Genomic DNA, 16,259 nt, shown 5'->3' with positions numbered 1-16,259 from the left:
GGACAATGTCTATCCAATGACATTTACTCAAAAGTAGACTTTGGTGCATCACGATCTGCTTTGAATACATGTATTAAAACTGGCTAGAAACAGCATTTCTTCACTGTACGACTTGTTTGGGCCCCGCTGGTTTACACAGTTTTGATCTGTTTGATTTTTGTGTATGGATCCGGTTTTATTGTGAATTATCACTCAATGTATTATTTTTTTTATTGAATCAATGTCATCTCAAGTATTTAAAAATCATTTCATCTTTGACAGTTAGGTTAACAGTATTATTCTACTACTGCTGAGTATTTTAGAAATCTTTGATTATCCAATTAAAGCATTACACTGAAAACCACCCATAAAAACTGCCTAAACTTTTATAATCTGTTATTTTTTTAAATCTGATGATCAATTCAACATGTTTTGGTTTTAAATTGTAAAAATAAGTCAATGTAAATTCAAAGGAAATAAAATGATCTAAGATCCATCGACTGATGTGTTCTGACTGGGTTCACCATGTGGTTTTACTGGAATGAGTTCCTGGAACCAGACAATAATCTATGTTTTTTTTTTCTTACTAAAATGGTTGATAGGCTTTTCCAATTGTAGCACATATACCAGCGAGGGTTCAGATTTAGCCAGAGTTGTTCCCAAGTCTAAGTAATGATTCGGGTGGAAACAAGGCAAGACAAATTTATTTATATAGCACAATTCAGTACAGAGACAATGCAAAGTGCTTTACATGATTAAAATACAGGAAAATAAAACAGAATAAAAGCAAGTAGGAATAAAATGTAGAAACAAAATACAACATTAAAAACAGTTGGACAAAAAAAAGTTGAACTAATGATGTTTCAGTAAAACAGTTTAATTAGAACAGTTGAAGGCAATCCTAAAGAAATGTGTTTTTAATCTTGATTTAAAGGAACTCAAGCTTTCCGCACCTTTACAGTTTTAAGGGAGTTTGTTCCAGATAAGTGGAGCATAGGAACTGAATGCTGCTTCTCCATGTTTGGTTCTGGTTCTAGGTATGCAGAGCAGGCTGGAACCAGAAGACCTGAGTGGTCTGGATGGTTGATACACTGATAACAAGTCTGTGATGTATTTAGGTGCTAAGCCATTTAGGGATTTATAGACTAACAGAAGTATTTTAAAGTCTATTCTCTGAGATACAGGGAGCCAGTGGAAGGACTTTAGAACTGGGGTTATGTTCTCTACTTTCTTAGTCTTAGTGAGGACGCGGGCAGCAGCGTTCTGGATCAGCTGCAGCTGTCTGATCCACTTTTTAGACAAACCTGTGAAAACACAGTTGCAGTAATCAATTCTACTAAAGATAAACGCATGGATTAGTTGTTTCAGATCCCGGAAACAGGCTCTAAGCTTTCCACAACACAATGGGTAGAGTTGCAGGGAACATAACTATTAATGGCCTCACCTCTGAACAGGACACTGTCAACAGGAAGGACCTCTAGAAGATACTATTTAAACATACAAGTCATTAAAGACTGGACTGAACCTTTCAACAAACAGAATCTGAAAACACTTTGTGTAAATATGAGTAATTGTTACGCCCCATGGCCCGTACTGCCCCTGTCCCCTCGTACTTTTTTCTTTTCCATGCCTTTCCATGCTGGAAGTTTCCTCCTATTAATATACCTTCAGCTGCTGATTGGCTGCTTCACTTCTACTGGTGGAGTCCCAACCTGGCCTCCAGGGTTACCTGCTCAAAGATGATTGGCTGGAGGACACTTGGAGAGCACCGCCCACCCAGCACCTGCTGCCAATGAGGAGGCCAGATAAATGAGAGGGACATTTCTAAGCCAGCCCCACAGATCAGCTTCATGTGCAGTGTGATATTGTTTGCTTGCTACGCTGGGTTTTCTGTTTTCAAAGGCTTTGTTTCAGGGATTTCTGTGTCGTCTGTAGCTGAGATTGTGTTTGGGAAACCTCTAATGGTGGTTTGAGCCGCTGGTTTTAGTTTTATTCTTCTTCGTAATTCGAGTGTTTCACTTTTGGTTTCAATTAGTATTGGTTCACTGTCAAGAAGAGATGCTTTTTTTTTTTTACTGTGTTTTAGTTCATTTTTGAAGAGAAATCTGAGTATTGGCATAATTTTTTTAGCGATATGGAAATGAAACAATGGAACAGTGGCACCCATCCATCCATCCATTCATCTATTTTCTGTCACAGTTGTCCCTTGTGGGGTCGCGAGGGGTCCTGGTGCCTATCTCCAGTGGTCTGTGGGCGAGAGGCGGGGTACCGCAGGGAAACACAGAGACAAATAGGACAAACAACCATTCTCACACCTAAGGACAATTTAGAGAAGCCAATTAATCTAACAGTCATGTTTTTGGACTGTGGGAGGAAGCCGGAGAAAGACCCAGGGTAGGGTAGGACTTGAACCTTCTTGCTGCAAGGCAACGGCGCTACCCACTGGGTCACCCTTGGAACAGCGGCATAACAGCAATAAATAACTTCTAAGTACACAGAAATGTGATCAATTTAAATCTGCGGCGTGCAGGCCCAGATGTTGTACATGTCTATTGGACTAAATATTATAGAGACCAGAATGAGTTGTCCTTTTATAGATTTCCGGACATGGACAATTCCTCTAACAACATATGCCAAGATCAGTTGGATGCTCCTGGATCACTTTCTAGACTTTTTTTGTGACTCAAAGCTATTCTGGGACATGCCTTGAGAGAAATGTGAAGCCATGAGTGGTAAAAAGTGTATCTGACGGATGATCCATCCACCAAGATTCACATCAGAGCTTATGTCTGTCTCCAAAGGTCATGAGGGGAGAGGTGGAGTACATTGTCCTTTCAGAGCCAACACGTACAAAGCCTAAGACAAACAGCCATTCACAGACATATACCTCAATCTAGAATGTCCAGTTAAAAATAACGTGCCAGTGTTTGGGTTAATGGAGCATTTTTTCTTTCAGGGAACCGTGCAAACAGCTTCCCACCCATGTAGTGCATCCAGCTAAAAGGGATTTATGATTTATGAATTTCATGTACTCAACAATACTTCAGAGGCTTTAGTCCGGCTTTCATGTTGAAATGTATGTATCCAAATGTGTCCAAAAAAAAAATCCCAGACGCAGAAGAGGCACATCTTTGCTCTGCAGTTTACATGTGAGAGCAGGGGCACCAAATCCAGATCGAAATCAGAGATGTCCTTACCCAGACACTGAGCTCTCCGAAGCAAAAAGAGTCATTTAGAACCCCTGGAGGTATGCTGTGAAATAAGTGCAACAATCACTGTTATGGGTTAATTTAACTGTGAGCAAAGTAACCTTTTTATTAATGTAAAATGTTGGAAAAAACATTTGTGCTGAATCTTTTACAACTTCTGTGTAGTACCTCTAAATAAACACTAGGTGTCAGTAAAGGCAGAGATATCAGGGTGAAGGTTTAGAGGCCCGGAGCTCTTCCACCAAATGCAGTACGCAGCTGGGGCTTTTTTTTTTTACTGTTTTTATTCCTTTTTTATTGACGCACACATTAACCTTTGTTGTTGTTTCGCTGTTGCCTGACTTGGTGCTGAGCAGAATATTTTAATGTTTACCAAAACATTCCCATTTCCCAGGCAGCACCATCCAGTCTAACCAGTCCAACCTCTCACACGCACAGAGGCGTAAGCACATTTCCTGGTTCTTCCGCTCCAAAGAGCTGAAAGTCAAGGGAGCAACAGTCTTCAGCGTCAGCTAAAGTTCAGGAGCAAGATAAAGAAAACGGGCATGCGTCTCGGTTCTTTTGTGGCGTTTTTATTTGCTTTCAAAGGTCCCACCGTTGCTCTTTGCTGAAATGGAGCTGCCAGAAAATCAAATGGATTCTGTAAAGTTCTGCTGCTCCATCTGTCTGGACCTGCTGAAGGATCCGGTGACTATTCCCTGTGGACACAGCTACTGTATGAACTGCATTAAAGCCCACTGGGATGGAGAGGATCAGAGGAGAAGCTACAGCTGCCCTCAGTGCAGACAGACCTCCAAGCCGAGGCCCGTTCTGGTGAAAAACGTCATGTTAGCTGCTATAGTGGAGGATCTGAAGAAGACTACACTCCAAGCTGCTCCAGCTGATCTCTGCTATGCTGGACCTGATGATGTGGCCTGTGATGTCTGCACTGGGAGGAAGATGAAAGCTGCCAAGTCCTGTCTGGTCTGCTTGGTGTCTTACTGTGAGAATCACCTCCAGCATCATTATGAGGTCCCTGGACTGAAGAAGCACAAGCTGTTCAATCCCTCCAAGAACCTCCAGGAGAACATCTGCTCTCGCCATGATGAGATGATGAAGACCTTAATGTCTGAATTTGAAGCAGTCTCAGCTGCAGCAGAAAGGGCTGAGAAGCAGAAGGAGCTCCAGGTGAGTCGACAACAAATCCAGCAGAGAATCCAGGACCACGAGAAAGATGTGAAGCTGCTTCAACAGGAGCTGGAGGCCATCAATGTCTCTGCTGATAAAACAGTGGAGGACAGTGAGAAGATCTTCTCTGAGATGATTCGTCTGATCCAGAAAAGAAGCTCTGATGTGAAGCAGCAGATTAGATCCCAGCAGGAAACTGAAGTGAGTCGAGTCAAAGAGCTTCAGGAGAAGCTGGAGCAGGAGATCACTGAGCTGAAGAGGAAAGACGCTGAGCTGAAGCAGCTCTCAGTCACAGAGGATCACAGCCAGTTTCTCCTCAACTACCCCTCACTGTCAGCACTCAGTGAGTCTACACACTCACCCAGCATCAATATTCGTCCTCTAAGATACTTTGAGGACGTGACAGCAGCTGTGTCAGAGCTCAGAGAGAAACTACAGGACATCCTGAGAGACACAGGGACAAACATCTCCCTTACTATCACTGGAGTGGAGGTTTTATTGTCAGAACCAGAACCAACGACCAGAGCTGGATTCCTAAAATACTCACAGGAAATCACTCTGGATCCAAATACAGCACATAGACAACTGTTATTATCTGATGGAAACAGAAAAACAACATTAATGAAGAAACCTCTGTCTTACTCTGACCATGCTGACAGATTTACATTTTATGATCAGGTGCTGAGCATCCAGAGTCTGACTGGACGTTGTTACTGGGAGCTGGAGAGGAGAGGTGACGCAATTTATGTTGCAGTTTCATACAAGGACATCAGCAGGGATGGGACTTCAGATGAATGTGTGTTCGGATTCAATAACAAATCCTGGGTGTTGAGCTGTAACACAAAGGGTTACACATTTTTACGCAGCAGAGTTAAAACTCCAGTCTCAGGTCCAGTTTCCTCCAGAATAGGAGTGTACCTGGATCACAGAGCAGGTATTCTGTCTTTCTACAGTGTCTCTGAAACCATGACTCTCCTCCACAGAGTCCAGACCAGGTTCACTCAGCCTCTATATGCTGGAGTCCGGCTGTTTGATGAGGGAGACTCCGCTGAGTTCAAAATACCTGAATAGGCCAACACAGAGAACAGGAAGCAAATGTTTCGCCATGAAGATGTTAGAATAACGCTTTTGGAAATAATTAGAATAAAGTAATTAATAAAGCATTAATTTTATTAGAGCAATTACAAAAAAAGCTTTCTCGTATGTTAAAATAAGGAATGTTGAGCATCTTGTAAAGTTATACTTTGGTACCGATTTAACAAATAAATTACTCTTTAGTCTATTTATATAAATGTTTTCATAGAAATAAGAAAATACGAAATGTTTTTAGTGCATCTGAATCATAATAAGGACTTTGAAATGATTGGGCAAACAACTGTATGACTTTATTCTCACAATATTACACATTGTTCTCATAAAAATAGGATTTTATTCAGCTTAGAAATTTGCTGATTAATTTCACGTATTTGTGAGAAAAAGCTTGGATGTTTCTGATGTCAAAAAGTCATAAAAGAGGACATTTCACATTTTCAAGCAAAAAATATTGTTTTCTATGTTGTGCAATTATACACTGTTTAAAGTTATTTCATGTTTAATAAATAACTCTCTGTCTGTTGAGTATTGTCTGGTGAATAGATGAAAGGGATGATTCTGGTGCTGGCGATCTTTTAACAGCAAACTCTGCACACATGTAGAATAAAGGAGAGACAACTTCTCTTAAAGTTCAAGAATTTATTAACAGAAATAAAATAAACATCCAGAGAACATCACTATAGAATGCTCTTTATCTGAATTTCGATTTCAAGTTCAATCAGCAAAACCTCTCTACTAGGCTAGTGAAACTTAACTAAAACTACTAAGCAAAATGAAGATAAAAAGAAGCTAAGCTAAGGAACTATGTACACGCAAAAAGACACAAAAGACAAAACAAAAGTCGTGACTATTATCAGAAAAATTCAGTGAATCCTGGTTCACTACAGATCTGAGTTAAAGAACCAAAGTTCATCTTAAAGAATGTGAATTGAGGTTAAATTAGCTTAACTAATTCAGAACAACATTTAGCATGTGATCCAACGCATACAACGTGCAAATCCTGAATTAAACAAAACACTATTTGATGAAATAACATGTTAGTTGAGGTAAAGAACCAAAGTTCATCTTAAAGAACATGGAATGAGCTTAAATTAGCTTCACTAATTCAGAACATTTAGCATGTGTTTCAACCCATCCACAATGCAAATCCTTAGTTAAACAAAACATTATTTGATGAAATAACATTTTATTCAAGGATTTTCTCAGTAAGAATCTGTAAACTTTAGGAATGCTTGTTTTTACTAATACGAATATACCTCCGGAAGGCTTGGGGTCGCTGTAGCGATCGGTCACTAAAATCGTTAATCCTAAAGTTATACAAAACGCCTTTAAATCGACATTAATATTCCATATTAATGCGATAATATTGTTCGTGGCCCTATTGAACGATGGTGGAGGGTAACGAAACAAACTCTATGTTTGAAACAACCCTAGTTGAATATCCGGAAACCGGATGTTGCATCGGCTAATAGCATTTTGGCTAGAGGGCTTTCGCCGCTAACTTTAAAAACTTCTACTTTATTTTTAGTCATAATGAGAGGGCCGGATAACGCAAACATTAATATCCCGTCAGTGTATAAAACCCTTGAGGAGATGACGTTTGTTATAACCATAAAAACACACTTAAATTACATCAGAAATGACATGACTCGAAGAATGCTAGGGGAGCTACGTCGATTAGCTCTTTGTGTTTAAAAACACAATATAACCGCATCACACAGAACTTTCCAAATAAACCCTTCAATTTTCCCTGTTGTTCCTCTAATTAAAGCAAAACAAACCAATATTTATGTATTTATTCTTCCAGCCACAGTGGGCGGGCTAAATCCATAAGCCCCTCCCCCCGCTTTACACTGAAGGGGGTCCTTGTACAGACTCTCCATCAATCAAGGTGGGGATGGACTGAAAATGGTTGAATACCTCTGACTTTAAATATTCTTTGTTCAGGTATTGACCTGTTCTTGGCCTCCCCTGGTTCTTTTATCTGATAATGTGGTGTTTGCATTGTAGAATTCTGTAGTAATAAAAAGACTCTTCAAGCCATAACTATATTTTACCATATGTAATCTAAAAGGCAGAGGAATGTTTTACAGACACATCAGCGCTGACGGGCTCCTGATCGAACACGACGCTACGGCAATGATTGTGGGAAGAGCTTTGACTAATCATTTCTTAAGCCTTATAAAGAAGTCTAGGTACACGCCCATGCAAGGACTGTACGCTTTCTAACATGTCGTCACCACTTGGGTGCTATCTGATGACCTTGTGTCCCAGCCTTGTGTCCCAGTTTGTCAAGGTGTGCATGTCGCTCCCCGGACTGACGTTCCACTCATTCATCCCATTTCTACATTCTACTCATACGCCGCATTTCTAACATCTTCATTCAGAGGGTGTGAAAAACTTTATATTTTTCATTTTATTTTCACTTGAGGTGTTTATGAATATAATTATTTTATACCTCATATCAGTGAAGTATAACATAATGGTAATGGTAAATCAGCAATGGTTTGCCATTACATTCATTATTTCTTAAATGCTTTTAATCATCAGATTGTTAATTTTTACTTGTTTATTTAATAGGGACAAGTAGGGACATACATTTTACATGTTGTGTACTAGCACTTGTAGCCGTGACTAATTTGATATGCTTGTCCCTAGAAGGGCCTTTACAATCAACAAAAGAGTTTAAACACCAGGAGATGGTTGCAACATTTCCTTCCCTGACTTTGGGGTGGTCCCTGGGAACAGTTTACGATCAAAAAAGCAAAAAATAGGCTTATTTGTTCAAAGTCAGTGTCATAAGCTTTGTGGCAAGAGGAGCATGGTGCCTTAAACAGTTTGATGCACAGAGAACAAAACAAAAAAGGTAAAGAAACACAATAAAAATTAAACAAAACAATATTTTCCAAAACTCAATTTATGTGGATTTAAAAGAGTTTCAAAAAAATGAACAGTTTAGAATTGCATGGGTTGAAACTGCAGTCTTGCTCTGACGTTCTGATCAAAAAGCAATTTTACAGGTTAGACATCGAGGCTCATATTTTCAGGATGACGACTTGCAGCACAGATAAGTGTCCAGATAATTCAAATACTTCAGCACATTCCCTTCCGCAAGTTTATGTATTGATGAAAGATCTTTTTGTTGCTTAAAGGGGACAAATCTTGCATTTAAGTTCTTCATTTTCACATTAAAATCATTCAGCTGTGATCTTGATTGGAACTGCAATGCTTGGGTCTGAATCGGTCTTTAATTTAGCCCTACAGGGCTTGTTCTGAGGTGTGCCAGAAAGCAATTCGTTTTGGTGAAGTCGGCACTTGGACAGATGTTACGTCATGTTGAAGCTTTCTGCATTCCTAGAGACTCCAGTAGCAGCATTCTCAATGAGCGGAATAGGTTAGAGGCCTGACTGATCTCAGCGTAAAGTGACTTGCAATAATATAGTATTTACATAATATGGTTTTAGTTTAGCAACTTTGTGTAACTGCTATATCTACTAATGTCAACTAAAAAAATTGCTGATCAGCTTGTTGAATGTGGAACCTGGGTTATACCAACATTTGTAACATGTTGCTGAGCATATGGTACTAGAACACCAAGGTTTTGAAGAGGGCTTTGTAAATAACTGGTAGGACTTAATCAAACCCCCTCTGTTTTCTTTTCATTAAAACTCAGAAAATTCATGACCATCCATGCTTTTATACTGTTCTTTAAATAGGTTTTAATTTTTGTATTCATTTAGCCCAGATTTCTGTATTAAAAATGTTTTATCTTTTGGTCTGATGCATATTCTAATTTTGTTCTTTACCTGTAAGTTAAGAAAAGTTAAGAAAATTACCATAAATAACAGAAATAATGGCTTGGAAACATGATTCTGTGTGTAATTAAGCTATATAATGAGCCTCAGAATTGAATTACTAAGATAAATAAACTTTTCAGTTACATATTAAGTTGTTCAATATGACTATATGTGAGCATTACATAAAATGCAACCACCAACCAATGTTAACATGCTTAAGCTAGGCATTAGCTTTCAATGATCTAATATGCCACAGTTAGGTAGCATCTGCAGAAGGTTTCTTCCACTGTTGCCAATTCGCCTTGGGCTTGTTTGGTTTTAAAGTTGCATGTAAATTTCATGAGTGGCGGGTTACGTTTTTTTTTTTTTTTTGGGTTGTTTTAGACCGGTAAGTCGTTTTTTTGGGCTCTAAAATAAGCAACAATAAACATGAGTTATAAAGAGACCCGCTCATGCTGCTACGTTACAGATGGCATGAACTGGCTGAAATGTCCAAAGATCACTCTGGCTCTTCGCATACACACATAATGTCAATAAAGCTTCTTGATTCTTGAGCTTTCTACTTGGCTATTGACAGTAGCGTAAGCCAGGGAGTTTGTCCTGTAACTGCCAGGTTGCAAGCCCAGCTCCAACCATCTCAGTCTTTGTGTCATTGGGCACAGTATTTCACCCACCTTACCTGCAGTCAATGGTCAGAGGGTCCTGTGGCTCCGATTATATGGCATCCACACCTCTGTCAGTCTGCCCCAGGACAGCTGTGGCTACAAATGTAGCTCACCACTGTTGGCGTGTGAATGTGGAAATGACTAAATGTAGATTAAAGTGCTTTGGGGTCCTCAGGACTTGATAAAACACTATACAAGTACGGGCTATATACCTTTTTACTTGACTCCGAATCTGTCCATCTGATTGGATTGAATTGACCTTTCATTTGCAAAGTGCATTGAGGCAACCTTTTTGGTGAACTGACACAATATAACTAAACTAAACTAAATTAAATTGAAGTTGTCTAGATGACTTCACATCTGACTCTAGAATACATTTAGTTATAGAGATTTTATGGTCAGTTTAATTAATCCAAGGTACCCAGGTCCTGTGGCCTGGGTACCTTGTTCATCACAAGTTCAATAACACTGAAGCGATTCTCTTACAAGGAATGAAATGTGCCGGAGTGATGCTGTACATAAAAACACAAGGTAAAACGGATGAAAGTGATAGTCTGTATTGTAAATGCTTAAACTATTGGAAGTAAAGAAACGCAGAAGCAGTCTAATGCCTGGAAATCCTCCGCCCCTCCCAACAACAGCTGCTGTTAAACTCCTCCCTTCTAGTCAACAAAGTGTTCAGCTGCATTTCCTGGTTCCTCCCAATTCAAACGTCTGGAAGCTTTAGGACCAGTGTGATTACCGAGCTGACAACAGAAACTGCAGTAAGTAAGTAAAGAACTTGTGATTGGCTTTTTGTGGGACACATCTACCGGAGGAATAGCAATTGTTGCCATTAAGTGTTCTCAAGAAGTGAAATGGCTCATAGAGGAAGTCAAAGGGATTACAGAAAATTCTCTTGCTGCATTTGCTTGGATCTACTGAAGGATCCAGTGACTATTCCCTGTGGACACAGCTACTGTATGAACTGTATTAAAGAACACTGGGATGGAGAGGATCAGAGGAAAATCCCCAGCTGCCCTCAGTGCAGGGAGACCTTCACACCAAGGCCTGTCTTGAAGAAGAACGTCATGTTAGCAGATTTAGTGGAAGATCTGAAGAAGACTAGACTCCCAGCTGCTCCAGCTGGACCTGAAGATGTGGCCTGCGATGTCTGCATTGGGAGGAAGATGAAAGCTGTCAAGTCCTGTCTGGTCTGTTTAATTTCTTATTGTCAGAATCACATCCAACCTCACTCTAATGTCCCTGGACTGCAGAAGCACAAGCTGGTGGATCCCTCCAAGAACCTCCATGAGAACATCTGCTCTCGTCATGATGAGGTGATGAAGATCTTCTGTCGTACTGATCAGCAGTGTATCTGTTATCTCTGCACTATGGTTGAACATAAAGGACATGAAACAGTCCCAGCTGCAGCAGAAAGGGCTGAGAAGCAGAAGGAGCTCCAGGTGAGACGACAACAAATCCAGCAGAGAATCCAGGACCAAGAGAAAGATGTGAAGCTGCTTCAACAGGAGGTGGAGGCCATCAATGTCTCTGCTGATAAAGCAGTGGAGGACAGTGAGAAGATCTTCACTGAGATGATTCGTCTCATCCAGAAAGGAAACTCTAATGTGAAGCAGGAGATCAGATCCCAGCAGGAAACTGAAGTGAGTCGAGTCAAAGAGCTTCAGGAGAAGCTGGAGCAGGAGATCACTGAGCTGAAGAGGAAAGACGCTGAGCTGAAGCAGCTCTCAGACACAGAGGATCACAACCAGTTTCTCCTCAACTACCCCTCACTGTCAGCACTCAGTGAGTCTACACACTCATCCAGCATCAATATTCGTCCTCTGAGATACTTTGAGGATGTGACAGCAGCTGTGTCAGAGCTCAGGGAGAAACTAAAGGACATCCTGAGAGAGACGTGGACAAACATCTCATTGAAAATCTATGAAGTGGATGTTTTACTGTCAGAACCAGAACCAAAGACAAGATTCTTAAACTACTCAACAGAAATTACTCTGGATCCAAACACAGCACATCGGAAGTTGTTATTATCTGAGGGGAACAGAAAAATAACAAGAATGAACCAGCAACAGTCTTATCCTGATCATCCAGACAGATTCACTGATTATAATCAAGCTCTAAGTAGAGAAGTTTTGACTGGACGTTGTTATTGGGAGGTGGAGAGGAGAGGGGAAGTTGAAGTAGCAGTTTCATACAAGAACATCAGCAGAGCAGGACGGTCAGAGGAATGTTTATTTGGAGCTAACGAGATCTCTTGGTCATTGTATTGTAAGACAGACTGTTATGAATTTTGGCACAACAACATAAAAACTCCCGTATCAGGTCCAGTTTCCTCCAGAGTAGGAGTGTACCTGGATCACAGAGCAGGTATTCTGTCTTTCTACAGCGTCTCTGACACCATGACTCTCCTCCACAGAGTCCAGACCACATTCACTCAGCCGCTACATGCTGGGATTAAGCCTTTCTTCAAAGACGCCTCTGCTGAGTTTATTAAACTGAAATAGTCAGAACCAATCTGAGGTCCAGTTGGTTAAAATGTGTATTTTAGTTTCCGTTTCTTTAGTCTCAATTGTTGTTGTCATTTCTTCACTGATCAGAGATCAACTGTCTTTATGGAGCTACTTTGTCATCTTGCTTGCTGTTGATGATGGTGTTTGGTTGGGTGCTGCCCCCACTTGTTTCTGTTCTGCTCTGGAGGTAATCACTACTCAGGAGGATTTTTATTCACCTGAACCAATTATGTTAACATTTATAATTTTGCCAGACCAAATATTGTTCAAATCCATGTACAGATAAGAAACTGTAATTATGATGATCATCAATCAGGACATTAGTAGTTATTTTATCAGACAAAGATCAGATTCTGATCAAACGGATTATAGAAAAGAATTAAAAGGAGCAGAATATTACTGGAGTCAGAGATGCTGGGTTTGAAGATAAGAATTCAGAGTCTGCTGAGCGCTTTTCATTTAAATGACATCAAATAACTGACAGAAAGTTTCCTGCTGTGAACATCACATCTTTTTTTTTCAGAAGATTTCAGAAGATGTTGAATATAAGTAGATATGGTAAGATAATTTGATCAGAAAAGCAACTGTTTTTTATTAATGTACTTTAGATTATTATATCAGAAATACTGAAAGTAACAACACTAAAATGTTTTAATAAAGCATCTGATCTCTCTGTTTGGGTGTAAAAAATATTATTGACCAGAACTCTGGTTACTTCGATATATCCTGGTTCATTATTTGGACTGAATGATGTTTATTTTTTTCTTTTCATTTGATGGTTTATTGGTTTTATCCTGCAAAAAATGTTGTAACCTTAATTGTTTATTGCAATTGAACAGAAATCAATCAAAGGTCCTGAGATTACACTAGTAAATAAACAACAGTGTTGCTTTTTTGGAAGCACATATTTTAGAGCCATCAACTATTTACATTTAATACTGTTAATAAATAAATGAAAGCAATGATGTAGATAGATAAAACAACAGATCATCCAGATATCACATGAATTTCTTCTATTGATGGCTCGGCTCAAATTTGATCAAAGATTCCCCTAAAGATGTTTAAATCTGATCCTTGTGAGTATATCCTTCTTTCAATTGATTCCAGGAAATATCAAAAGAGAAAGATTAGGTCATAATAGGGTTGGACAATAATGCAATAACAATATATATCGGTCAATAGATGTATTTCGATGATAGAAAAAAAGGGTAAATAAAAAATGTCATTATAACCTCCTAACCAAAAACAGACCCAGGAACTGGATCTCAGCCAGCTCTGCCCCCTTCAAAGAGTTCAGAGAGCACGGGTTCTTTTTTTCTTTTTTGAAAACTTGCAGTTTTGCTAAAACGTTGCTGTTATAAAGGGTAAAGTTTGAATTCAGTGTTTGTTCTTTATGTGAAAACTGGTCGCTAAGCAACAGCATGAAATGGCCTTCTTTAAAGAAGATTGTACTGTATTTTTATGCATTAAAGAATGTCTACAAAAGTTATGATTTCTGCTTTTATCCTGAAAGTTCAAATAAAGGAAATGCAAACATTGCTGGAGAAAACATAAAACAGCAAATATAAGTCATGTAGGCTGCCAGACATGAAATAGCTATATACTCGGTCTATCAGCAATGTCAGTGTTGAGCGAAAATTTTAATTCAACTAACACAGAAGGAGAGTTGAGTAGCCAACATTTTTCACAAGTATGAGTAGCAATACTTGAACATGTTTTTATTCAAATAAAAGTAAAAAGTAGCCAAGTATGTCAGGATCTGGGGGTTTGTATGGTGTTTTTTTCCCCTTAGCAGTCGGTGGCCACTGGAGGGCGCTGTGGTATTGTGCCTGCTGCACACGCCTGCTCTTTGTTTACCTCCATGACTGACAGGATATTCAGCTCCGCTGTTATCGCCACTTGTCCTGAACCGTGTCCGCCGTCCACCACAATCCGCTTCCACTACTAAGAAGAAAACTCCTCCAAGAACAAGCCCTCCGGATCTGTTCATTCCTCCTGGTATCGACCTTCTCCACCATATCAGTAAGCCCCTTCATTCACTATGATTCATTCCTCACTTCAGTTCAAGGACTTTTAAGTCAATTTTTTTCAGGCTCTTATTTTACTTTCTTTGTTTATGGCTCTGTTTATTTCATGTTATATTCAAATGAGGGGCCAGAGTTTTCTAGTCTGGTTTCTAGTCTTTTCTAGAGCTTTGTGGAGCAAATAAAATTACCCAAGTATGAGCAAGAAACAATTTATCCACTTCGAAGTAACTGGGGCATAGTCGCTAATTGACATCCTCCCTGCAATATTGTTTAAAAAAGTTTTCCCCGTTATTGGTGCTTGTATTGTAGAGATTTACAATTCCTCACTTTCAACAGGTGGGGTTCCAAGTTCTTTCAAGCATACTATTATTGAGTGTTATGGGAATATTATTCTGAAGTCACAATGGCCTCTTGCCACTCGCACATTTGAGCACAGGCCTGCTGATTGCAAGGCCAAATACTGCGTAGCTACTGTGCGGGATGATGATCGTCTAGGATAGACTGTCTTTGCTTTGTCTCATGCCAAGGCTACTATCGAGTATTAGGGAGAGCTAAAAGCGAGGAGGGGCAGAAACGGGCAGACGCATACTGCAGTGGAACCGTGGGGTGCGATTACTTTCCATCTAGGTGATCTCTGCTCTATTTTTCAATAAAAGTGCTGGAACTTCATCACTCCACCGTTTCCTTATTCAATAACTCTAGGAAGTCAGTTATTGTTTAGAATTATGACCATATTGAGCCATTATTGAAGAACCACATCCTGCCTCGATGAGACCTGGAGCTTGGGACCTCACGACTAGAAGCCCAGGAACCTCTATAGCAGCCATCGCAGGAGCTCTCGTAACAGGATCCCGCGCAGTAACTCAGGTAGTGGTCTGCCGTTGTTTTCTCTGCCTGTCACCCTGATTGGTTGCATAGATGGGCAGCTTTTGTTCTCCAGGCAGGAAACTTAATTTTTTAAAATAAATGCCTTCAGCACTTTGAATCATCTTGCTTCATAAATAAAGTTGCCTTGCCTTCTCTTTTAACCCCTGTGTGCAAATAAGGTATCAAAACTTCATGGGAAAAATAAATGTTCATAATAGCTATTTTTCCATTTTCTATACCTCTTATACTCTTTGACATATAATCCCACATCACTGGGCCAGATCATTCGATCACATGTTTAAAGTTATTAAATGTTTATTAAATAACTCTTTGTCTGTTAAGTATTGTCTGGTGATAATCAGCTGTTAAGCTGCTATCAAAACAATGGTTGAAAGGGATGAATTTGAGCACTAGCGATCTTTTAACAGCAAACCCTGCACACACATAGAATAAAGGAGTAACAACTTCTTTTCAAGTTCTTTCTCTCTTTGACTTTATTTTTAGTAAATTATCCAACATTAAACACAGAAAACAGTAAAAAACAAACAAGAAAAAACAACGATAAACAAACAAACCCACAATTTACCAAAAAAAGGAATAGGCTCAAGTTCAAGAATTAAATAACAGAAATAAAATGAACATCCAGAGAACATCACTGTGTAATGCTGTTTATCTGAATTAACACAATATTTCGATTAACAAATCCTCTCTACTAGGCTAGTGAAACTTAACTAAACTACTAAGCAAAATGAAGATAAAAGAAGCTAAGCTAAGGAACTATTTACATGCAAACCAAACAAAAGACAAACAAAGTGGTTGGTCATAATCAGAAGAATCCAGTGAATCCTTGTTCACTGCAGAACTAATTCCAAAAAGCATGGAATGGAGTTAAAAAAAACATTTGGTATGTGTTTCAATCCATTCACAATGCAAAGCCCAAGTT

At 39.4% G+C, this 16,259-nt stretch overlaps 2 protein-coding genes across 2 annotated transcripts; both read left to right on the top strand.

Annotated features, from left to right (window-relative positions):
• Window positions 1-3,658: 3,658 nt before the first annotated feature.
• On the top strand, window positions 3,659-5,945 carry LOC118565828 (tripartite motif-containing protein 16-like). Its single transcript, XM_036146864.1, has one exon. It carries the CDS (start codon window positions 3,801-3,803, stop codon window positions 5,424-5,426), a length of 1,626 nt encoding a protein of 541 aa, XP_036002757.1. The 5' UTR covers window positions 3,659-3,800; the 3' UTR covers window positions 5,427-5,945.
• A 4,686-nt stretch (window positions 5,946-10,631) lies between these two features.
• On the top strand, window positions 10,632-13,873 carry LOC105921920 (tripartite motif-containing protein 16). Its single transcript, XM_036146863.1, has one exon. The coding sequence runs from the start codon at window positions 10,767-10,769 to the stop codon at window positions 12,414-12,416; it is 1,650 nt and encodes a 549-aa protein (XP_036002756.1). The 5' UTR covers window positions 10,632-10,766; the 3' UTR covers window positions 12,417-13,873.
• The last annotated feature ends 2,386 nt before the right edge of the window (window positions 13,874-16,259 follow it).

The sequence above is a fragment of the Fundulus heteroclitus genome, chromosome 14 (genome assembly GCF_011125445.2).
Source record: "Fundulus heteroclitus isolate FHET01 chromosome 14, MU-UCD_Fhet_4.1, whole genome shotgun sequence".
Lineage (NCBI taxonomy): Eukaryota > Metazoa > Chordata > Actinopteri > Cyprinodontiformes > Fundulidae > Fundulus > Fundulus heteroclitus.
The sequence above is the reverse complement of the archived record's forward strand: the minus strand, read 5'-3'. Positions and strand labels throughout refer to the sequence as shown.

What these genes read in the sequence shown, in the direction of transcription:
- LOC118565828 (XM_036146864.1), top strand. Translation starts at nt 3,801, where the DNA reads ATGGAGCTGCCAGAAAATCAAATGGATTCTGTAAAGTTCTGCTGCTCC.
- LOC105921920 (XM_036146863.1), top strand. Translation starts at nt 10,767, where the DNA reads ATGGCTCATAGAGGAAGTCAAAGGGATTACAGAAAATTCTCTTGCTGC.